Raw genomic sequence first — 24,066 nt, 5'->3', positions numbered from 1 at the left:
GTTTGTGATGAATGGTATTTCTAAGAGATAGTCAACGTCAGCCAGCTTGTGGAACAGACACTTCTTTGGGGCACTACTATAAAGAGAACACTAGCCCACAATACAACTGCTGCTATGCTGCTGACGCTCTCAACACAAGGCTGCTTACATGAAATGAATGAACAAAGAACTAAGTCCACAAGCAATAAAAATGAGGCCAAACCAATGATCAAGGCTTAGGATATCTACATAAGATGAGGTTTGAATGCTTGTCTCCATGGATGGAATTCCTTTACATTAGAGGTGTCAAAAATGCAGTCCATGGGCCACATCCAGCCCACAAAGCCCCATCATCTGGCCCCCACTGCTGCCTCTGAGTTGAGATGACCCACTCACAGTTTGGTCCCAGACTGGCCGGAGCGGATGCTGTATGAGCCATGTGTCCTGGACCAGGTCCACATGGGCATCACATGCAGTGCAGTCCCAGACTGACCAGAGCAAATGCTGCATATGCTGGATATATTCTGGAGGGCGGTGGAGGGTGGGGGTAAGGGAATGGGTCCATGGGCCCACTTCCACGTATCATTCATCCAACCCATGGATCAACTCTGCACCACTCATCCAGCCCGCAGAACTAGACGAGTTTGACACTCCTGCTCTACATGAACCCACAGTGCCCTCTTGGCTGCATTAAGACTTTCAGGTCCACTCTGGACATGGGAACCCAGAATCCCATTGCAATTAATATAATTTGTACCTCATGTATTCCGACTAATCTAGATATAAGGTCCATGAGCATCATCTTCACTTCAAATCTTTCCTTAGAGCTCTCTAGCTGCTTTTGCAGTTTCTCTGCAAAGTCTGAAAGAAACATGAAAACTCAGAGGTAAGTAATAATGTTGAGGATTGAAGGGCCACCAAGTACAATGCATCTCATTCCCAGGCCCCAAGAGACTCTGTAGAATAAACAGCCCCAAAATTAAGTAGTCAACTGCTCTTTGATTTTCTAAAGCTTGGGTGGGTCATACAAAACATGAACTGGATACCATACCAGAATGGCGAGAACAAAAACTGCTCAAAAATGCCTGAAACTGGGGACAAGAAAGGCTACCAATGAATGAGGTAAATGTATTTTCTGAGGGACGGTGTGAATATTCCAGCAACTGAAGTCTTTAAACTATAAACCATGGTTCAAATGAAAGTTATGACCTTAATTCAGAAATTATAAAATAGTGTTCTATTCCCTGCATTGTACACAAAGTCAAAGTAATTATAGTAGCGGTCCTTTCTGGATTTGAAAAGGACTGCTGGAAACATTCCCCACACCCACCCCAGACCCTGAGGGACTCATCAGAGGCTGAGGATCCAGACCCAGGAATGCAGTGAGCTTTCCAGCAAGGAAGCTCACCCAGGCAATGAGGAAGAGCTGGCCCATGTGAACAGGCATGGAGGGAAATAACAGGCACAGTCTATGCTGTTTGGGTACAGGGGGCAGGATCAGGCAACCCCTTCTCCTCCACCCCCCTGCTTCAAAGAGCACAGACAGGGAATGGAACCCATTGATGGAGGGCCTTTCAAGTAGGCTCTAGGAACAGGGAGGTGGCAGTGAAGGAGCAGTGGGGAGGTAGTGGGTCAGGTCATGTGCAGCAGGCTGCTGCTGGGTTGGGGGTCCAGTGCTGGCAGGTCACTTTTACCCACTTGCTCCAGGTGGGAGGAAGGTTGACAGCTGCACAGCCCAGGGGGTTGGCGGGGAATAGAACAATGCATGCTGGGATGCTGCATGGCAGTATGGAGACTTCAATTGGAGAAGTAAGCATATAAGCATACATTTCTTTGGTACCAATTCTATTGGAGGCCAATTCTACTTTGGTCAGAGGAGGTAGAAGTACAGGATCCACATTTCTGGTTTGACTGAAACTGGTTCAACACTTGTACCCTTTGAGTTTCTACTGGTGGAACCGTGATTCCACTGGTAGAAATGCAATGCTTGTATGCTCTCATCACAAAGTTTTGCCTGAACATCAGGACCTGGGATTTAACACAAGTATTAAAATTTCCAAGGCAAATATAGCTTGAGAGAATTTACCTGGATATTGGGCTTACCTTGGGGATCATGGATCAAATGAATAGCAGAGAAGTTGAACACCTCTGGCTTTTTCTTCTTCTTATGTTTCTATTGGGCATGAAAAGGATATTTTTCTTTACCATGGAAGATTTGCAGGCGAGTTAATTTCAGAAAAAGCTGCCATATCACTTAACCTCCCTGGAACAGGAAAACCTTATCCATATTTTTAATCTTTCTTAAGAAATAAGGCTTTCAACTCTAGGAATCCTCTTAAAGAGGGAACAAATAGCATACCTAAAGCCCTGCTCAAATTCTTAAAACATACACAATAGAGATCATAATTCTCGACTCACCACTTGGATCTGTGGAGCAGTAATTCAGATAAATGGACAAAACTCTGCGTAATTACAGTATATCCCAAGGATGGATGTCAGTCCAGGCAGAATCCACCCACAATCTAAGTTGGATGAGCCAGTTTTAAATGAGTGGCTTTCCAGGTAACTGTCTGCTGTGACAGCAAAGAGAGTTTCTTCTTAAAACCATGATGAAGGGCAGCCTTTCTAAAAATGGACAGAAGGAAGGAATACAACTCCCAGGCTTGAAGGGCTCACATGAGTAAATGAATGGAGAAGAGAATTTGACACAGATTAACGGTCTCAAAAAAGGATAATGGGATGTTGTCCACAGAAGCCCGATTCAATTGCTCACTTCATTCTTAATCTGAGCATCATTCACTTCATAATCATCTTTAGAAGTGCGGTGTTTTTCCCTTTTTCAAGCCACCGCTAGTAACTTTATGTTTAGATTCTGCTATGAATGGACCTTTCAGAATCACTCTGTCAGTGGAGCTTCCCTTACCTTCAAAACCTTCATGGCTTTCTCTAACCGCTTCTTATGTTTGGTGGTCTTTTTTCCTGTTGCGTATCTCACCATGAGGTCTCTGGCCGTGGGCCCATCGTCCTTCAGAATGTAGTATCAGGAGAGAATGATTCAAACAAATGAGGCTTCATATCAGAAATCACATGAGATATGCATGAATGTTAGGGTTGTGTACCATGTTTTTAGAAATGCAAAGCTAACTTGCACAATCTCTTCCTCCTCAAAAACTCACCATGTAACCAGCCTGACACTGACATTTAAAATTGTGAGGTAATGAAACAGAATTCATAACGCCACAGGGATTACAACTAGGTAACAGCAGAGCAACAGAAGGAAAACATCAGATTACAGTATTAATCCAAATTATGCAACAATAGCATAGTCCTCAAAAATAACCAGGTCACAAGTGACACATTTTAAGAGAATCTGGATAAATACCAAATATACTGACAACTGGTAATCTAAAGGAAACATATTTCAGAGGATTTATTCAAAAGAGAAGGTTTAAACATTCAGGCACTTGTCTGACCTTCATCATTTCAATTTCCATGCACATAGTGAGTTTATCCTCATAACGCCTCATAAAGTATGGTAGGGGCATGCTAGCTGTGCAAAATGCCTAGGTTTCGATTCGGTTTTTGATTTGGATGTTTCAGAGGGACGGTGATTCATTTTGGTGTTTCGGATTGCTGTTCTGTTTCAATTCGTCCGACTCCGTTTTGGAGTTTCAATGCTGTTTCAGTGATTCGGCCATAAGCTATAATGGGGAATCACTAAAATCCCTGTAACTTTGTCATTTCTTGCCTGATTCAGATGAAAATGGAAGAGATGGTAGCCCCTTCTGAGGGCGTGAAGCCTGCCAAGTTTTAAGGAGACAGGTGCAGGGGTTTCTGTGAAACTGCACCTCAAACTGTTCAAAGCAAAACTCATATCACTTGCTAGCAGCGGCAGCATGCTGTCATCCTGCACACAGATCCAGGGGCCCATGCCCCCCAGGAGGGCTGCGGGGCTGTGCCAGACTCCTCCTGGAGAGCATGGGCCCCTGGATCTGCATGCGGGATGACAACAGGCTGCCGCGGACAGCTGGATCCAGTGCCAGCATTGGGTTCCTTCTGGTGTTCAGCGCGGACTGCGCCGAGCAGACTTGGGTGCTGGCACTGGCCCCAGCCGGTAGCATGCTGTCATCCTGCATGCAGATCTAGGGGCCCACACCCTTTGGGAGGGCTGCAGGGCTATGCCAAACTTCTCCTGGGGGGGTGCGGGACCCTGGATCTGCATGCAGGATAACAGCGAGCTGCTGTCCCTCTGCCACAGCACTGGGGTTGGAAGGGACCTCAGGGACAGTTTGCAGACACTGGCCAGCTACAGATGTCAACATCAGAGCAGTCCCCCCCCTTAGTTTCTGTTTCCCTGCAAGCCCTGCTCTGAAACTCCAAAATTTTCTGAAACATTTTAGATGGTTTCATTTAGGTTCGGAGATGTCTTGGATTTGGTGTTTTGGGCACCAACATGGGCCAAAACACCTCTAAAATGAAACGGCTGCCAAGGTTTCGCACAGCCCTACTATTCTCCTCATTTCACGCAGGTGGCCCTAAGCCACAGAGAGACGAGTGCTTTGTCCAGAGTCACAGGGGAAAAACATGGCAAAGCCGGAAAGCTAACCCTGACTCCCCATGTCCCAATCCAATGCCTTCTCTCAAGTCCATATGAAGCCTTTGGTCATTTCTTACTTTAAACTATCAGACAACTCGATCCTCAGTCCCTAAATCTCTACTCAAGATAAAGCAGTGATAGATTTTGTCCATGTAAAAGTACAAGATAGCCCTAAAGCATCACACAGTTTTTTGAAAAATACAGGTTTCCCTCACTTTATGCTGTACATGCTTTCCTGGAAAACAGCGCATAATTCAAATTTGCATAAAGGGAACCCACTTTACAATGTAACAAATAGGGATATGTTCTAAGACCTCAACTGTACTAACTCCCAGACCCATTTCTACCACTTTTACAAGACTATTTTGGTACCCCCCAACAGCATACAGTACACACAAGCACAGGGCACTATTATAATGGGGATGGCAATTACAGAAACGCGTGTCGCAGACAACAAGCAAGGAGCACAGATCCACACAGGAGACTACATTTTGGTGCATGTCATTCCCACAGTACACTGGACAAAGGCTGACTGGGCTTCCACCACACTGATAGCATAAGAGTGAATTTACCTCACATATAACAAATTTTTGGTATAAAAAAGGTCATCGCATAAGAGTGAACTCGCACATACAGAACCCACATAAAGTGAGGGAAACCTGTAAATGTTTAATTTGTTTGCTCCTGTATGGATAGACTAGATACAGTGACATTAAATTTGAATGAAACAGACTTTGAGTTATAGTGGTTAGACAGGTTAGACAAGTGGGCAGAAAACAACAGAATGCAATTCAACAAGGAGAAATGCAAAGTGCTGCACCTAGGGAGGAAAAATGTCCAGCACACCTACAGCCTAGGGAATGACCTGCTGGGTGGCACGGAAGCAGAAAGGGATCTTGGAGTCCTAGTGGACTCCAAGATGAACATGAGTCAGCAGTGTGACGAAGCCATCAGAAAAGCCAATGGCACTTTATCGTGCATCAGCAGATGCATGACGAATAGGTCTAAGGAGGTGATACTTCCCCTCTATCGGGCGCTGGTCAGACCGCAGTTGGAGTACTGCGTGCAATTCTGGGTGCCGCAATTCAAGAGGGATGTGGATAACCTGGAGAGGGTCCAGAGAAGGGCCACTCGTATGGTTAAGGGCCTGCAGACCAAGCCCTACGAGGAGAGACTAGAGAAACTGGACCTTTTCAGCCTCCGCAAGAGAAGGTTGAGAGGCAACCTTGTGGCTGCCTATAAGTTCATCATGGGGGCACAGAAGGGAATTGGTGAGTATTTATTCACCAAGGCTCCCCCGGGGGTTACAAGAAATAATGGCCACAAGCTAGCAGAGAGCAGATTTAGACTGGACATTAGGAAGAACTTCTTCACAGTTCGAGTGGCCAAGGTCTGGAACGGGCTCCCAAGGGAGGTGGTGCTCTCCCCTACCCTGGGGGTCTTCAAGAGGAGGTTAGATAACCATCTAGCTGGGGTCATCTAGATCCAGCACTCTTTCCTGCCTATGCAGGGGGTCGGACTCGATGATCTATTGAGGTCCCTTCCGACCCTAACATCTATGAATCTATGTGGTTTGCTTGCATTTAAGAGTGGAATACGGTGGACATAAGAAAAAAGTTACAGCAAATCAGGTGCAAAGCGCTAGAATTCTAGGTAATTTATTTGCTCATCTACATATGTTTGTCTACTGATGGAAAAGCTACCACATGCCTTATACACATTCATATTTTTAGGTATATAAATAACACCCCCTGTACACAGTTATGATGCACAGACATAAAATATGTGATTTCAGTCTTATCATTCCAGGATTACTTCTCCACAGGAATTTGTCTGAACAAACCAATTCACCAATATTTACCATGAAAGACCTCTAGTTCCAATCTTAATGGTTAATATCATCACAGAGGTGAGAGAGGTGTTTAGGAATGAAGTTGAAGACCCTAAAGAGGAAGTAACTGCAAAAAGCTTCAAATTCTCTTTCAGTTTAAAGCTCTGAATACTCCATAGAATCATTTATAGTAGCTCAAAGTAAGAGTTGAATAGTTTGGGGATTGTGCAGCATATGTTTCTGACCCAGTGGGCACACGGTCATTACATCTTGCAGAAAGAGATAGGGATGTTTCCACCATGTGCCAAGTAACAATGGACACGGCTGGCATGAAGATGCTAGAAATGTGCTTATACTCTGTCAAGTGCCACTGAAAGAATGTGGTTCTGTTTATCGCCTCTCAAACCCTTCATATTTAAATCTAGTAAATTTCATATAAAGATATTTTTGGAATGCCCAGCCATGCAAACTCTACAAGCCAAGCTGCCTTCCATCTGACTGGCACATAACTGATCATATAGATTCTGCAACTGGGGCTCAACAATTCTGCCAATCACACAAAGGGCAAAACAGAATTAAGCTTACTTGGCAAGAGTACTAGCAAAAGAGAACAGTGACTTAATCTGTGTTACTAAGGCACCTGGCAAATACACTTGAGATGTGATTAACCAGTTAATCATGTTTTAGGTAGTAACCCAGCCACACATTAATGCAATTAATGGTCCAATAAAGCAAGGAATAAATCACAAAGTTATTACACAAAATATGCAAAATAACTTTATGGCTGGTCTCCATCATGACTTAAATTGCACATGTGGCCAGGCCAATCATCTGACTGGGGCTCCCAGCCAAGGCTAGTGGCTGATCAAGGCTCCCACCCTCATGGGTGGATCAGAATCCTTGATACTGATGCACTCCCAAGTTTGGGACTAGGGATCAGCTGACTGGTTTCCTACTTGCTAGTGCAGGGGGAGTCCAGGATCAATATCCCAAACTCCCCCTGCACCAGCAATATGGAGCAATTGGGATCTGATCTCTGCTTATGCTTCTTGCAATACATGTGTATCACGGCAGGAGGTGCAATTGCTGGCATTGTGCATCAGATCCTATGGCGCCTTTAACTGAATGTCTGCCAGAAGTAAGCTTCTCTGACTAAGCAAGCACACAACTCACCTGCTAAGTAATTATGTAAATGTTAGTGTCACTTTGCCAATGAGAAATGCTTTAGTGCTGGTTGCAGTAACATGGCAGGAAAGGATCAGAATTTTCCCCACTCCCATAACAGCAGTGCCTAAAAGTAAGAGCAGCAGTCAGCTCTCCCAGCAAGTGGGAAACTGAGAAGAATGGGGGAAGGGAGGACAAGGGAAGCCCTAAGAACACATGCTTAAATAGTCTGAATACATGCATGTGCTAAAGATCCTCTTTAAAAATAAGTTGGAAAATATATTTTAATATGCTGTGAGCCACAATATCTTTCAGCCACCAATCTCGCTATCATCAGAGGACAGTGTTCTCAAGGCATGACACTATCTTTACCTTTTTCGTTGGGAAGTGGGGTGGGGAGACGGAATCTACCAATAATGCTTGGTGGGTAAGAAAGCCCGCAAGCAAAACAGACAAATGGGCCGGGGTGGAGGTGGGGAGGGGTGACTCATGAATGAAAGAGAGAAAGCAACGCAGTAAAATATAGGAGCAGAATGAGAAAGCAACAACAGAGTTACCCCCCTGTGGACTCACCTCAGACTCTGAGTCACTATCTTGCTTCTCATCTTCATCTTTCCCGAGAAAGAATTTCAAACCAGCAACTAATATCTGAAAAACAGGGCAAGTTTAGAGGGACGTAAATATCCCATGCTAGGTCACACTGAGAAACACCAGTTGCTTATGAAACAGCTTGGAGACAGACTGAAAAGTCTGTCCATCTTGCACAGACATGCTGTCAGCCTTTGCTGCTGGAAGCAGTGGCATACCTATGGTCCAAGTACAGCTGGATATTTACAACTCTCCAGCAGGCCTGTAACACTGACTCAGGTGAAGCTGCAAAGCCTGATTTGTGGCGCCATTGGTACAATTTTAGTTTTACTGCTCTGGACCATTAGGGATTCCATAGTAACTCGGGCAGTCAAGCTCCTAGGCTCAGAACTAGAGTTTCATCTGTCTATACATGTTGTTTTATGGAACAGTCAATGGACCTTCATCATGGAATGGGTCAATCTCAGTCAACAATGAGCATCTTAGAATGGCCATCACTGCAGTACCTAGGTACAGGGCTGTTTCGGAGAGTGTATATGCAGAAGACCTCAGATCCACCCAAATCATGGATAGAATACTATTTTCAACATTCAGGTGAGAAGATAGCCCAACAGCACCAATCAACATGAGGCATCGCCCCTGAAGTCTACTTCTGGCTAGAAGTGCCCGTGAAAAGAGGGCATGGAATCTCAAGACTGCTTACACTTGGCTTGCTCCACAGCCAAGAATCACATCCTATTTCTCCATCTCTGTGATAAAGCTGTGCTGTGATACTGCTATTTGGACCCCTAAGTAAATGAAATTTGTGAGTGAAGAGCATTCAGAAAAGGAACTTACATCCATATCAGGGAGAGAGTTTGAGCAAAATATACCATGATTTTAGATCAGTTTCTCTCTCACCTTTGTGACTTTGGAGAAGCAGGCAGTTGTGATGACGTTTACAGTTTTGGCATCATTCCTAGAACAAACCATAAACATCTTCATGATTTATGGGAATAAAATGTGGCCATTTTTCAAATATGCTTAAGAACATGATTTAAACATGTGATACGCTTAAGCTACATGAAAAGTCAGCTTACTGGAATTAAACCAAATACTATGGGCTACATTTGAGATGTGATTAACCAAATACTATGGACTAAACAGCACTGAAATGCACCACTTTTTGGCTTCTGAAACCAGTGAAGTTGTCAAATGATAGAAGGCACAAACATTACAACTATTAAGAAACTGCCTGTTATGATGAAACATTGAGAATTGAAAAAATTCTCAATGAAAGTGGTTGACAGAAACTAAGGGCCAGATTCTACTCCATGTACTAGGAGCCTAAGTGAACTTAGGTATCTAATGGAATCCTTTTCCACTCTGCTACAGTGCCCTGAAAGTCCATTAACGTACAGAGGCGAAACACTTATGTGCCACTCCATCATTTTAGCCTTCTGCCTGCTTTTTTGTGATGTGGGCATGAGAGGGATTTGCCAACCTTTTAAATTAACAGTTTTTCCATGGATTAGAGCAGGGCAGAATAGGTGGAATATGTTCTGGCTCTAAATCTGTAAAGCTTATATAAATAGTGCTCCCTGGAGTGAACTTCAATCTGCTTCAAATATGCTCCTCTAAGTGAGTTTGTCAATTATATTTTAGGTTTCCCCTGATTTTATTCTGTTGTAATATTTCTTTCCTCAGGATTTTACTAAGAGCTTTATTATGCTGCTGTTCTAGTGCTACCAACTCAAGTGTAGCTATATAGGATTTGTCTGCCTGTACAACACATACATGACCTAAAACATGTGAATAAAAACTCCCCAAATCAAACTTGTTCTGACAAACTGTTCCATGCTCCAGCTATTGATACCAGTAGAAGCAGGTATAATGTGAATTCTGCACAAGTAGAGCAGCATTGGCAAAGTCCTGCCAGGATCTTCTGAAAATTTTAGATTGGCAGCAAATACAGTTTACTTTGCCATGACAGTAACAGTACTTATTTGCACAGAAAAAATAGACATTAACTCACCAAGCACCTAGAACAGTGGTTCTCAACCTTTTTTAGAGTCAAGGCACCGCATGGAAAATGTCAACTCTTAGCTTTCACTCATTTTTTTCAACCAGAGAAAAAGAATAGAGTAATTCTTCTGTTGCAAAGAATTCAGAAGGACCACAACAGGTTAGAATGTTTTTGACACCATGGATTCCTATTTGAAATCTTTCAGTTTATCTTGTGACTCACATGCAAGTGTCACACACCCAATAGTACTAATATTGAACAGCATCCTGGAGCACCCTTAAAAGGATCTCACAAACCCCTGGCTCAGAATCAGTGACCTAGAACAAACAGGTAAGGCTCCTCATCTCATCATACCCATGCAATGTCTATTTCACCACTTGCAAGTCAGCCATATTTAGATTTTTATCACTCACCACAGCGCAGCTATATTCATGATTTAATTTATTAATGATATTCTGAAAAAAACACGAATACAAGGAATGTACTTATACATTGTTTGAAGTAAAGTATTTACGATTCTTCTTGAACAGCATCTCTTACATGTCCTCTTTCTGTCCTTTTAGATTTTTGGGGGAAACAGCAGCCCACTAAGATAAATATGCTCCCCATTATGCTCAATATTATGCTCCCCATTGTACCGTTCCATACAACTAAAATTGCTATGTTGGGCTGTCCCAGCGTAACCAGGAATCTGTTTGGGTTTAAACTCACCAAATATTCCTTTTGTACAGTTCAGTCATCACATCCAGAGATATCTTGGCTGCCGTGGGATTGCTGTCTCTCAGCATAGTGTACATGAAGTTCTGCAGCACCTTAAAAACAAATTGGGGAAACAATTTTTAAGTTAATTTTTTCACAGTATATAAAAGGGTTCATCTGAAACGAGCATGAAAGCCAGTATACTTACTGTATTCACTTTATTGTTTTTGTGTTTAGCGTTTATATTCTTGATGTCCGTTACAATGTGAGTATACAGAGTCTGTAAGCAAAAAGGAAATATCCATAAAGTAGTATGTGAATATTAAATATCTGCACCCGGGAGACCACAATGTTAATTCTCTATTGCCTGGTAAGTACTACAAGACAAGAGACCTAATAACTTTTGCAAAAGAAGCTCTATTAAAAACCACAGTGGTGGGGGTAGGGACAGGGATGTACTTAATTTTATACATGGCAAGTTGCCCCACTGACTTCAATTTAAGCATTTAAGTATTCATGTCTTAAGAGAATGGAGGTCACGTGGAACTGAATAATATAAAATGAAGTTGCAATAAAAAGTTCCTCTTACAACTTATACCTCTTCTGCAAGTTAAGATAAATTTTGATGATCTGTTGCAATAAGTTTGGTTTCAGTTGATCTGCTTTTTCTGCAAAAAACAGGTATTTAACATGTTTAATAGTAGCCTTTTTTAATTCAGAACTCAAAACTTCCAGTTTATTTACCACACCTGAACAGAAAAAGCATCACAAGATAAGACTGCTTGTCTTATCATTTTAGAAATCAGTTCCAGAACTTTTTTCAGGAGTTATTAAGAACTTTTTTAACTTATGCCCAAGGCATTTCCCTATGCCACTGCCCCCTCACCCCCCGTAATCCAATGCGATTTTTTTCTTAAATAAACATGAATACATTTGTTTGTCACTTAGCTGAGAGCATACCACATTTCCATTAAACCAGCGTCACTCAAGCCCAAGCAGAGTTATAATCATTTGGGCACAATGAAGTCAATGAGACTTGCACGACTACTTCCAAGGACCAATATATTACCCTCAATTAAAAAAAAACATGCATTCTATGCAAACACTGTCTCATATTACTCTCTCTCACATTTCACATCTTGAAAACTGACCCTCTTGTATTATGTAAAATCTCCCTCACTGGAAGTTCTCAAGAAGAGGCTGATCAGGTATCTGTCTGGGATGGTTTAGGACAGGGGTGTCAAACTCATCCAGCCAAACTCATGGCTCCACTGCCCCAGCATACCTGATCTGGCAATTGATCCAGCTGGTCTGGGATATGTGCTGTGTGTAGCTCAGGTCCTAAACTTGCTGGAGCAGGCATCGTATGTGGGATGCATCTCAGTGCAGGCGCTACAGGTGGTGCAGTCTGGCCAGGATGACTGCTGCATACAGAACAGATGTTGCTACCCAGCCAGACTGCAATGCCTGCTCCATCAACTTGAAAATTAGCACTGCATGTAGCATGGGTCCCAGTCCAGCAGAAGCAGCTGCCAGATCAGGTATGCTGGGTGAGGAGAAGGGGTCTGCGGATAATGAGGTTCTGCAGGCCAGATCTTGCCCACGGGCCATGTGTTTAAAAAAATTAGGTCCCTCATCTATACAGGGGGTTTGACTAGATGGCTTTTAAGGTCTCTTCCAAACCTATTGTTTTAATTAAAGTGTCCATCTTCACAATACTGGCTAGAAGCACATCAGGCTGCCAAAGCTCAAAAGGCAGAACAGTACTATAAGTCTCCCACATTAAATTAGATGCTTAAACAAACAGCTGCGTGCTTACTGCACTTCATTAGGAAGCATATGTAAGGATCAAAGCATGTCATCTTCAGTGCCTGAGCAAGTAGAATTAAAGTAAATGTACATATTTAGCTGACAGTAAAATAAAAACAGGTCTCTCATACTGGTTCATTACTTGCCCTTCCTTCTTATGAAGCAGGAAAAACACTAATGGCACAAGAACAGGAAAACATTTCTTATTTTATGTCTCACTTTCCGCAGAAGTTTATCATGGCAGCGCAGAAGTTCAAAGAAGAGTTCCAGAAGACTTGTAGGGTTTATTAGATTCTTGTTTCGTAATAAAATCAAAGCTTTGCAAAATGTCTGCAAGACAGAGGCAATGATAAGAAATACAATTTCAATAATCTCCAAAGTGTAAACAAAATAATTTATTATGCATCTCTAAAAGCAAATCACTAGTCTTGCTGAGACACGTGTGTGCACTTAACTTTACGCTTTCAAAATAAGTAGTTCCTTGGAAGACAGTTACCATCTGTATAGCAGCACTATAATCCAAAGTACCACTTCTCTATCAACAAGAACATGTCTGCCTTGATTTCTGGCTGCTCAATCTGAAACATCTTAAGGGGACCTGATTTTCAGAGAGCTGGACACTACAAGATGGATACACCCAAAATTAATAGTAGCTTTGCAAAATATCTTGAATTACACTTAAAATAAAAAAAACCTTGATATAATGTCTTCAAGGACCCTATCAGTTGTATAAATATCAGACTTACCATTCGAAGATCTGCATCCAAGATTGTGTGGTGGTAAGAAAGCAGCTCTTTCAGTTGCTGTGGAAAGTCAGTAAGATATTCTGGGTAGCAGTGGCCTACCTGTTTAAAAAAAAGACTTTACTGAAGTCTCTATCATAGACAGTAGCCATATATATGATGATATAAAAGTTCAAACTAAAAGTCACCTGGTAAAACCTTTACCCTAAATAAGATCATTATCAACTGAATATAAATAGCTCGAATAGCAAGAAACAGAGGGCAACTAATTTTGTTTTAGTTTCATTCCAGCTCTTTAATGTTGTTTCTTTGGGGTACTAATTAAAATGCTGAAATTTTAAAAGAGGTAAACATGCTATTTAAAATTGCACCACATATTTGACAGACAGACTTACTTGCATTCCAGTTAACAGACTACACTGTTCCTACAGCATTTATCACAGATGTGTTGTTTTTCAAATGGGACATTTTGGGAACTAGCAAGGCTAAACAGTCCACATTTTTCAAATAAGGCCCTAAACAGCCTCAGCCCATTACCTAAAAGACCACCTTCCTTACACCCCACTGCAATGCCTCACATGAGCCGGGAACAACTTCTTGCAAGTACCATCAGTACCCCAAGTCCCCAAGTCCAAGGCAGAAATGGAACTGGGACTAGCGACCCAGATAAGGATAACAAGAAGTCCTTTTTCAAATACATAGGGAGTAAAAAGAAGGTTCTGGATAACGTGGGGCCTCTGCAGGATACGCTAGGAAATCTGGTGGTCACACCAGATGACAAAGCTAACCTCTTTAACAATTTCTTTGCCTCCATCTTTTTGAGCAGGGACCAGGGCATCCCATGCACTGGGATCCCCGACGGACACAGGGGAGGCACTGCCAGGCCCAGGGTCAGTGAGGACTGAGTCAGGGAACTTCTGGTGGGTCTAGACATTTTCAAATCAGCAGGTCCTGACAACCTCCACCCCAGAGTGCTGAGGGAATTAGCAGAGGTCATTGCAGGACCCCTGGCACAGCTTTGCGAGCACTCGTGGTGCTCTGGTAAGGTGCCAAAGGACTGGAAAAGGGCCGATGTGGTCCCCATTTTCAAAAATGGGAGGAAGGAGGACCCAGGAAACTACAGGCCCGTTAGTCTTACCTCGGTCCTGGGGAAGCTCTTTGAGAAAATTATCCAGGAGCACATCTGTGAGGGACCAGCAGGGGAGATCATGCGTAGGGGCAATCAACATGGGTTCATTAGAGGTAGGTCCTGTCAGACCAACCTGGGGGCCTCTTATGGCCAGGTCACAAAATCCTTGCATGCAGGTGTCGTGGTGGATGTAGTCTTTCTGGACTTTAGGAAGGCCTTTGACACTGTCTCTCACCCCATTCTCATTAAGAAATTAGGCGACTGTTATGTCGATGCCTACACAGTCCGACGGGACACAAATTAGCTGGAGGGCTGCACCCAGAGAGTGGTGGTGGATGGGCCATTTTCAACCTGGAGGGACATGGGCAGTGGGGGGTCCCCAGGGCTCAGTTCTTGGGCCCGCACTGTTCAACATCTTCATCAGTGACTTGGACGAGGGGGTGAAAAGCACCTTGTTCAAATTCGCAGATGACACCAAGATGTGGGGAAAAGTGGGCACACTGGAGGAGAAGGACTGGCTGCAACTAGATCTGGACAGGTTACAGGGGTGGGTGGATGAGAACAGGATGGGATTCAATACTGACAAGTGCAAGGTATTGCACCTGGGGAGGAAGAACCAGCAGCATACCTACAGGCTGGGGAACTCCCTTCTCGTCAGCACAGAGGCAGAAAAGAGTCTTGGAGTCATTATTGATTCCAAAATGAACGTGGGCCGCCAATGTGGGGACACAGTCAGGAAGGCTAACCGCACCTTGTCATGCATCCACAGATGCATCACAAGCAGGTCCAGTCCAAGGAAGTGATCCTCCCCATCTATGCGGCACTGGTCAGGCTGCAGTTGGAGTACTGCGTCCAGTTCTGGGCGCCGCACTTCAGGAGGGATGTGGACAGCATCGAGAGGGTCCAGAGGAGGGCCATCCACATGATCGGGGGGCAGCAAGGCAGGCCCTATAAGCAGAGGCTACGGGACCTGAACCTGTTCAGCCTCCACAAGAGAAGGCTGAGAGGGGATCTGGTGGCTGTCTACAAACTGGCCAAGGGGGACCAGCAAGCTATGGGAGAGTCCCTGTTCCCCCGAGCACTGCTGGGAGTAACAAGGAATAACGGCCATAAGTTGACCGAGAGTAGATTCAATTTAGATATCAGGAGTTGCTACTTCACAGTCTTGGCGGCTAGGATCTGGAACCAATTTCCAAGGGCAATGGTGCTCGCTCCTACCCAGGGGGTCTTCAAAAGGAGGCTAGATATTCAGCTAGTCAGGGTCTTTTGACCCTAGCATTCTTTTCTGCCCATGGGAGGGGGTCGGACTTGATCTGCTCAGGTCCCTTCCGACCCTACCTACTATGAAACTATGAAACACTTTGAGGAAATGCATGGGAGGCCATTCTCAGCAGTTGCTCCTCAGCTCTGGAACTCCTTCCCTTGAGGCCCAGCAGATCCTTAGCCTGGACATCTTTTAGAAGCACTGCAGGACCTTCCTGTTTGGGCAGGCACTTGGCAAACAAAGCTAGACTGAGGTATTGTTTAGGACGACTCCATTTTACATGGATATTATAGTTCCCTTTTAAGTTGTTTTGTTCTCGTCACACTCTTGGTTTGTAAGTTATTCTGTCCTCTTATTGTAAGCCACCCGGAGCTTTTGTTGGGAAGGACAGCAGATAAATCACATCATTATTTTCTTTATTTATTTATCTTATCCAGGGTAAAGGTTCTGGAGGTCTCTTTTAATAATCTAATACATTTTTTCCAGGATTACTGCATCTTACCTGTGCCAAAAACATCACCAATTCAGCCAGCTCCTTATTGGGCTTATTGGGTTGAAGTTTGAAAATCTCCACATTGGACTGGTAGTGATGATACTGCTGAAGAAACTAAAAATGACAGCATTTCACTGTTAGTTGCCATTACTCCAAAAGACATTCTCCGTTCCAAATAGCAAAACAGATTTGAGGCCCCCATATCTAACCGTCTGAAAACAGAGCAAAACTCCCCAGGATTTCAATGGTATAGGATCCTATACTTAGGGCACTATTACAGGCTATTAAAAAAAAGAGAGGCAGAGAGCGCGCAAGCTCAATTCTGTTGCAAAAAAATTCAGAAAACTCACAAAAGGTCAAAGAATGTTAAAAATAACCTCTGGTTTCAAATAGGAGTACCTTATTTTTAACATTCTTTGACCTTTTGTGAGTTTTCTGAATTTTTTTGCAACAGAATTGAGCTTGCGCGCTCTCTGCCTCTCTTTTTTTTTAATAGCCAAAAATTAACGAAAACAAATCGCTGGTATTTTCTGAGGGATGCTTTGAGGCTAAAAAGGTTAAGAACCACTGCAGAGTAAATGTGGCAAGTAGATCTAAAAGTGTTTCCTTGATCTCCTATCTCCTCTATGGCTAGATATTCAGCTACAGAGCTGTCTTGATTGTCTAGAGAAGACAATTTTCAAGGAGTATCCAAAATAATAATACTGCTGTAAGGGAGTCCTGCCATGTCATGTGGATCAGATCTTAAACTGGCATTGGGTAGTTATCAAAAGATGCCTATCTTCACAGGAGGGAAATCATTCACAATAAATGTTTACTGTAGCCATTTCCTTTTTGCCTGTAATAGTGCCCTAAGTATAGGATCCTATACCATTGAAATCCTGGGGAGTTTTGCTCTGTTTATATTGCAAGTCGTGTTTGCACACCTAACAGCGCTAACATTGCATAGCACTTTGCATCACCCATTCAAAAGCTACCTCTGCACCCTGGCTTAATGCTAGGGACCAAATACAGCTCTCACCCCCAAATTTTGGTATTAAACACAACTGTTGCATTAAAGCAATCCTCACATTCAGTCATGCTGCCCAATAAGCACACCGCAGTATGCAGGCCAGCAGAGGAACCCTCTTTTACACCAAAAGTATTAAATGGCTGAAGGAAAGTAATAGCTGTTAAAGCTCAGGGAGACGATTTCAAAGTGAAAAATGAAAAAAGAGGGGTGCCATCTTGGTACAGTTATCTTCACTATAAATGGCAGTAGGTCTTCACCAAAAATCCTTTATTTTTACTCTAAAATATGCCATTGAGGGCCACAGAAACAAAGCACTGCATGTTTCAGCTTGGATGTAGCTAGTCGGGGCGGAGAGGAGCGACTTGTTTTCAGTGAGGCACTCCACCATAAAATCCTTCCTGTTTATTCTCTAAATAGCCGTTCTGCAAAAGTAAAGACCCAACTGGGGGGGGGGGGGGGCACAAAATCGGCCTCTCAAGTCATCCTCAGCCTTGGGGAAGCGGGGGACGGGAGACGGTATAAGCTATGTTGTTTGTGTTTAAACCACAAAGACCACAACAAATGCCCGTTGCATCTCCCTTATCCGCCAGGGCAGCCAGGGAGGGGATATGAGGCCGGGGTGCGAGGCCGGGCGCCCGCGCTCTCTCACCTCCTCAGTATAGGCAGTCGGGTCCCGCTTGATCAGGTTCTGCAGCTGTGGCAAGTTACTGGGCAGTTTGTTGCCGTGGCGGCCGGACATGGTAGCAGGGAAAGGGCCGCTGCCCGGTTCCACGAGTCGGAGCCCCGCCCGGCGCAACCACGTGGGCTTCCCCTGGGCGTCGCCATGTTGGTTTGAGAAGTACGGGAGTTGCGCTGGGACAAGCTTGCTCTAGAAGCAACCGCCGGGCGTAGGCTTGGAAAATGGGTTATGAACGCTGAACGGAGCGCCCAGGCAGAGGGCTGGGCAGGTGGGTCAGCAGCAGCGACTGTGTTTAGTGGGACATGCACAACATAGCGTAGCACTTACCTGTGTGCAGACTCCAATCTGTAAATAGGAGTTCATGGCCAAGAAGACGGGCTTTGCTCTACACTGGTGTTAAGTTTTCTGGGCGGGTGTGCTTGGGTCACACAGCTGGGATGCAGCAGGGTCTACAAGGCCTCCCCTGTGCTGCCAGATCAGTGCAGGTCAACCTGAGGGTCTGCAGGAGTCAGGCCTGGGGCATCCTCCTAGCGGATTTGGTCTAGAGCAGGGGTGGGCAAAATGTGGCCCCGGGGGCAGATGCGGCCCGCCAGGCCATTCTGTCCAGCCTGCGGGGCCCCTAAAACATTTAGAAAATTAATATTTACCTGTCCTGGGCTGCCTGTCATGCGGCCCTTGATGGCTTGCCAAAACTCAGTAAGCGACCCTCCGCCCAAAATAATTGCCCACCCCTGGTCTAGAGGAAAAGGCAGTGGCGACATGTAGGAGGTGCATAGAGGTGCACACGCACCCCCTGAGAGTGCCAGTGCACCCCTGATCACCCGCGCTTGCTGCTTAGGCCATGGGCAGGTGGGAGCACCAGTGCCTCCCCTGCAAGCGCCGGCAGATCGCTGCAGCCATTCCCAGAAGCGGCCGCAGCCACTCCTGGAAGCGGCTGCAGTGATCAGCCACCATGATCAACCGGACAATGAGTTCTGCTGCTGGGGGCACCCCTCCCCCTGGGTAGCGAGACTGGTCGCGGGGGGCCACGTGCCCCACCAACTAAAGTGGCACCAGTCGGCCATGGGAAAAGGCAATCAGGACTCATAGTAAAGATGATATGTTTGATTAGACCAACAATATTTTTGCAAAAAAAGTTTAATTGCAAGCTTTTGGGCACAAACACCCTTCATCAGGCATGGGAGAAAAGATTGTAGAAGTTCTCTGGGGTAGATATGGAAGTTCATATTTCATAGGATTTCACAGAGGAGTCACTAGATGGAAAACTCCTCTGAGCAGTCAGTTCATAGCTGGTATGAAGCCTCTCACCTCCTGTGAGGATCTGTGATGATGCAAATTACCTTGAAACAAAGGCAGGAGCAGGATCTCAGGTTTCAGGTGGTCACAGTTGCTTCCTGCTTGGGAAAATATGAAGATTTCATTTTTTAATAAATCGGCTAAAATTCAATATCTTCCATGTGTCAGGTATCCAGGTTGTAGCCATATTGGTCTAGAGGAAAAGGCAATCGGGACTCGTAGTAGAGATGATATATTTTATTAGACCAACAAGATTTTTGCAAAATCACTTTCCTTCCCTGCTTCACCAGACCCAGACTAATTCACCTTTGGTTAAGCTATGATACCCATTTCCTCCTGCAGATATGTCACTGGGGAGAGCGGAAAGAGAGAATAGATGTGTGTGTGTGGGAGGTGCCAGATACCTCCTGCATCTTGAAAGTCACCAGGTATCTGTGCAGGGGTTTAGGTTGTAGCCATGTTGGTCTAAGGACATAGGCAGACAAGGTTCCTTGGGTGAATTTGATATCTTTTATTAGACCAACCCAAATAGTTGGAGAATATTTATTAAGCAAGCTTTCAGGTTCAAAAACCCTTCGTCAGGCTAAGGAAGTTTCAGCAGTTGGTGTGTGCTCTTCCTGGATGGAATGAAAAGTACCAGGTATCTGTGAAGTTCAGTGGATTGGAGATTGGTCCAAACTGTTCTAGGTAATTAGAATCTGCCTGCGGTTGAGGTTTTCTGGGGTTGTATTTCTATCATTAGAAACAGTTTGGCAGATTATTCATATTAATTCTCAAATCCAGGTACTAATAATAACATACTGTATTAGAAAAATGAATGAAATTTTGGCAAACATAGTACAGAGGAAAAACAATGCAAGCATCTGTCATAGTTTTCAGTGCTTTTTATTCACTTTTACTGATCTGGATTTACAAGGAGAATGACATAGCACAAAGAGTATTAGTGAAGGCAATTCAATTCCACCAGTGTGTTATACTGCTTTTTAATAGATAGTCATGTACATTGACATTAAAAATAAAGTTTGCATGTAAGTTAAACACAGAGCATTGTTGCTTTGATATGATAAGATGTGTATAATACTATTAAGAAAGCCTATGGCCATGTTTTTCACTTACCTCTTAATTACAATTGCATGTAACATTATATAGATTAAAAGGAAGCAAGATGCATATTTAATAATTAAGGCAACTAATTTTAAAATAAAGATTGCTTTGGGAAGTGTGTGTCAGATTAGCTGAAACCTTCCAATAGTGCTAGTCCATTGGCATGTCTCTCACTGAAGAATTGCCCACTTACTGGGAAGTTTTGCTAGGAACCTGTCAAAATAAACACAGCAGGAAACTTATTGTTGGAGTACCATCTGTTTCTTCCATGGTTTCTTCTATACTTTTTCCCTTTCCTGTAACCAGCTCTACACAGTTTCACTCCACCGCATTCTTTCCAGATTTACTCTAGTAAAATCAAAACCAGGGGCAATGCAATAGTTTCTTGTTTTGCAGAGAAGTAGTAAATCTGCTAATAACCAGATTCTATCATTGTGACCTGGATTAGTAATTTATTCTGTGACTAGTCAAAGTGTTACTCCAAAGATGCAAGTGTGGCACTTATTAACAGCATTCCTGTATAACCTGTGACACATCTGGTCATCCCCAATGAATTGCTGAAAACCAAATGGGCAATACAGAGTAAAGCAAATATTCCTTAGTTCAGCAAAACAAAGTTCAGTCCTGAGACTGAGATCATCAACATGCTATTTGAGCTACTCTGGTTTTCCTTGCAGCTCTGAAACAAAGCTAGGCATTTGACCTGCTTTCCTGTGAGAAGCACCACGCAGATATGAAATGAGGTATTCTGTGTTCTCCAGATCCATATGACTGGGCTCCAGGCACTATGATACAGTGGATGCATGTACGTGAACAATTAATGCGAGATAATAAACTCCGAAGCAGTTGAAGCCAGAATAAACTGCTCCCAGATGCAGCATCTATATGTGCTCCCAGGACAGCAGCAATTTGAGCAAGGGCAGTGTAAGGAGTATGGGGAGTCAGCCCTGGGCTCTGGGTAGTGCCAGTAGGCAGTGGAGGGGCTGCCTGGGGCACAAGGGTGCAGACCTGCAAAGCTGTATGGCTAGTTGGCAGGCAGGAGACTGGCCTTCAGCTGGCTGAGCTGACTGGGCACAATTTATGCCTATAACCAGCTACGTGTGCATTTCACCACAGTTAATTACTCTGCCATAATACAGTATTGTCAGGGACAGTACTAGCTTGTGGTGGAGTTAATTAGTTTACTGTGCCCCAATACCACCACTTGTGTAGATGGTGACGCTTTACTGTGGATCTAATTAGTCTAATCCACAGTAAAGTGCATGTGTAGATGTATCCTATGGGGTAAAAAACAGGTTCTGCAGATTCTGTGGGTAGTAGTTTAGCCATAAACTGGGCAAGAACAATGACCTTTGGCAAAAAAAAAATCTATTGAGCCTGGAAAGGGATCTTATTTATACCCTATTGATACATGGAAGCAGAGTATTTCCTTTTTCCCTTAAGTCAGTCCTACCTTTTCTTGATGAGGTTCTGCACCATCTTCTTCACCAACTTGGAATCAGGGTTCAGACATTTTTGCTGTCCAGAGCCCTTCAGTGTAGCGCTGAAAGAAAAAAAAAAATACTTAATTCTCCCTACTCATTCAAAGAGAAGTTCACCATCATCTTTGTATCTATGCTTAGCTTTTGATCAGCAGAGTCTGATCCTGTGGTGACCTGAGTGTTCAGTGGATTAGCACAGTGCATTAGCAAAGAACATAAATAGACAAACTGTGATAAGCTCTATCTACCCTATGTATCTCTAGTATATACCTTATACAGCAGACTGCCAGTATTTTCCCAAACCCCACATTTTCTGCCTTTACAACAAGTAGACTCTGGAGGGAGCCATGGCATCTTTACTCACATGATCTCAATGTATTCGCAGGATGGACTCTTAGGATACATATCTAGTTTTTGTAAGGATTTTGGGTGAACAAAGTCAGAACCTTTAGTTGTGCACAGGCATCGTCCTAAAAGAAACAGGCGCAAGATAGATCAGAAGGATATCATCCCACTGAGGTTGGAGCACAAAATATATTTAAAGTGTAAGAAAAGAGATGAAAATGTTCTGCCTCACTTTGAGCCAACATAAAATGTATTCAGCATTGTTCCCTTACGCCCATTTACATTAGCACAGTGCCACATTAAAAACAGCTGTCTTCTGCCTTGTTCCTGTTAGTTGGTTTGCATTAAGCCCCTCTAGACCACTTTCTTTGGGAGATGATGGCCACCCCTGTCTTGTCAGCCTGGTCTGAAAGTCCCACTGATGTAAAAGGGATGGGAGTGAATGAGCAAAGCAGCAGTTAGGGTAACTGTTACTGCTTCCTAAGAAGCCACTGAAAGCCTGGGAGACACCCTACTGACTTCAGTGTGCTGTGGAACCCAGGACTGAAAATGGGACAAACACAAAGGTGATGGTCTGCAGCTGCTTCCCTACCCCTTCAATACAGGGCCAGGCCTGGGCAGAAATCCATACCTGCCTGCACCTTGCATTCAAGCTGCCCATCTTGAATGTCACAGTACAAGCAGAGTGAACCAAAGCGGTGAGCAGCATCACAACACAACCACTCCTTGGCTTTTTGCCACTGGTGCATTCCAAGCACACACCTTCTACAGAGCTTTCCCAAGTTATCAATTTGAGTTTTATGACTCAGACAGACCTCAGAGTCTATTCTGTACCTCTCCCTCTTACCTTGGATTTCAGCAGTGAGCAGCAGCACAGAGCAGAGGACAAGAGCAAAGGTTTTGTCCATGGCAACAAGCACAAAGGTTCCTCAGTATTGTTCTTGAGTATCTGAGTGAAACTGGAAAGTGGCTCAGGGAAAGTGTTTCCCAATGTATATTTATACTCTAAAAGCTTTTCCCTCCTTGTTGCTGATTGGTCTGAATTATTGCCTTGTCAGATAAAATTATCTGGGACTATACAGTCTGTGGGAAAGTCCTGATAATCACCAGACCTGAGGAATTCTTTTAGATATTTTGATTGTTCCCTTTTCATTGAAATGGCTCTTTTCTCATAAGGCTATGTTTTACTTTCAGTGCTCTGAAAGAGTCAAGTAGCCAGCACTGATCCATATAAAGAGCTGCTCTGCCTTGGGGACTTCACAGAAGAAAATAAAATGGGGAATTCTGGAAGTCAAAGTCACAAATAACTATAGTTGTGAGGGTAGGAGGTGGAGGTGTGTTCTTTCAAATGCTCATACTCAAGGTTTATATGTCTCCCAGGAATTTTGCTGAGAAACATGGATCAAAATGTTATGTATAAATTGCATATGACTGTGAAGGACACAGCATATTTAATATTTGTCTTCATGTTTAAAACCCAAGAGCTGCCCCATCTTACTGGTAAGCTCTCAGGACTTTGTTCACCAGACAGCATTTGTGTTTGCTTAGGTTCTCTCCTCTCCTCTGCCGGATCCACCTGTCAGTGTGAGACTCCCACAGAGCCATGGGAAAGAGGGTATTTTTTCTTTAAGACAATAAATTATGTAAGTTAACAATAAATGCCAAGGACCAATGCCAAGTTTGAAGTGACTTCTAGCCTCTCTGAAACAGAAAATTAGATTTCAAGATGTACATCTAAGTGTTCATTTCTTTTAGCATAAAAATAACAATGGAAAATCCAACTTCTGGTAGTCCAGAAGTATTAAATGCAGCTCAGGCTTCATTCTGGGAGTCTACTGAATAGCTGCA

The 24,066-nt window shown here is 43.8% G+C and overlaps 2 protein-coding genes across 3 annotated transcripts in view; both read right to left on the bottom strand.

The window, feature by feature from the left end:
- SDAD1 (SDA1 domain containing 1) overlaps window positions 1-18,123 on the bottom strand; it is a 36,741-nt gene extending 18,618 nt beyond the window's left edge. Inside the window, exons 1-11 of the mRNA XM_014607399.3 lie at window positions 17,963-18,123; window positions 16,311-16,415; window positions 13,419-13,517; window positions 12,892-13,002; window positions 11,072-11,143; window positions 10,876-10,976; window positions 9,060-9,117; window positions 8,145-8,219; window positions 2,903-3,004; window positions 2,083-2,152; window positions 737-840 (exon numbers count right to left, since the gene is read on the bottom strand). Coding sequence (XP_014462885.1) covers window positions 737-840; window positions 2,083-2,152; window positions 2,903-3,004; window positions 8,145-8,219; window positions 9,060-9,117; window positions 10,876-10,976; window positions 11,072-11,143; window positions 12,892-13,002; window positions 13,419-13,517; window positions 16,311-16,415; window positions 17,963-18,052 — 987 coding nt within the window. The 5' untranslated portion in view covers window positions 18,053-18,123. The remainder of the gene's footprint in view (window positions 1-736; window positions 841-2,082; window positions 2,153-2,902; window positions 3,005-8,144; window positions 8,220-9,059; window positions 9,118-10,875; window positions 10,977-11,071; window positions 11,144-12,891; window positions 13,003-13,418; window positions 13,518-16,310; window positions 16,416-17,962) is intronic.
- A 1,045-nt stretch (window positions 18,124-19,168) lies between these two features.
- LOC102569643 (C-X-C motif chemokine 10) lies at window positions 19,169-23,196 on the bottom strand. Of its 2 annotated transcripts, none has more exons than XM_059722402.1 (4): window positions 23,066-23,196; window positions 22,238-22,343; window positions 21,846-21,935; window positions 19,169-19,386 (listed from the first exon to the last, which is right to left on the bottom strand). In XM_059722402.1, exons 1-4 carry the CDS (start codon window positions 23,124-23,126, stop codon window positions 19,374-19,376), a joined length of 270 nt encoding a protein of 89 aa, XP_059578385.1. In that variant the 5' UTR covers window positions 23,127-23,196; the 3' UTR covers window positions 19,169-19,373. The 2 variants fall into 2 exon arrangements, with proteins under 2 accessions (XP_059578385.1, XP_006270880.1); XM_006270818.3 differs by lacking the exon at window positions 19,169-19,386 and adding an exon at window positions 20,158-20,605 and having other exon boundaries at window positions 23,066-23,195.
- Between the last annotated feature and the right edge of the window lie 870 nt (window positions 23,197-24,066).

Source organism: Alligator mississippiensis, chromosome 2, assembly GCF_030867095.1.
Source record: "Alligator mississippiensis isolate rAllMis1 chromosome 2, rAllMis1, whole genome shotgun sequence".
Classification (NCBI taxonomy): domain Eukaryota; kingdom Metazoa; phylum Chordata; order Crocodylia; family Alligatoridae; genus Alligator; species Alligator mississippiensis.
Note: the sequence above shows the minus strand (reverse complement) of the source record. Positions and strands in the feature narration are given on the sequence as shown.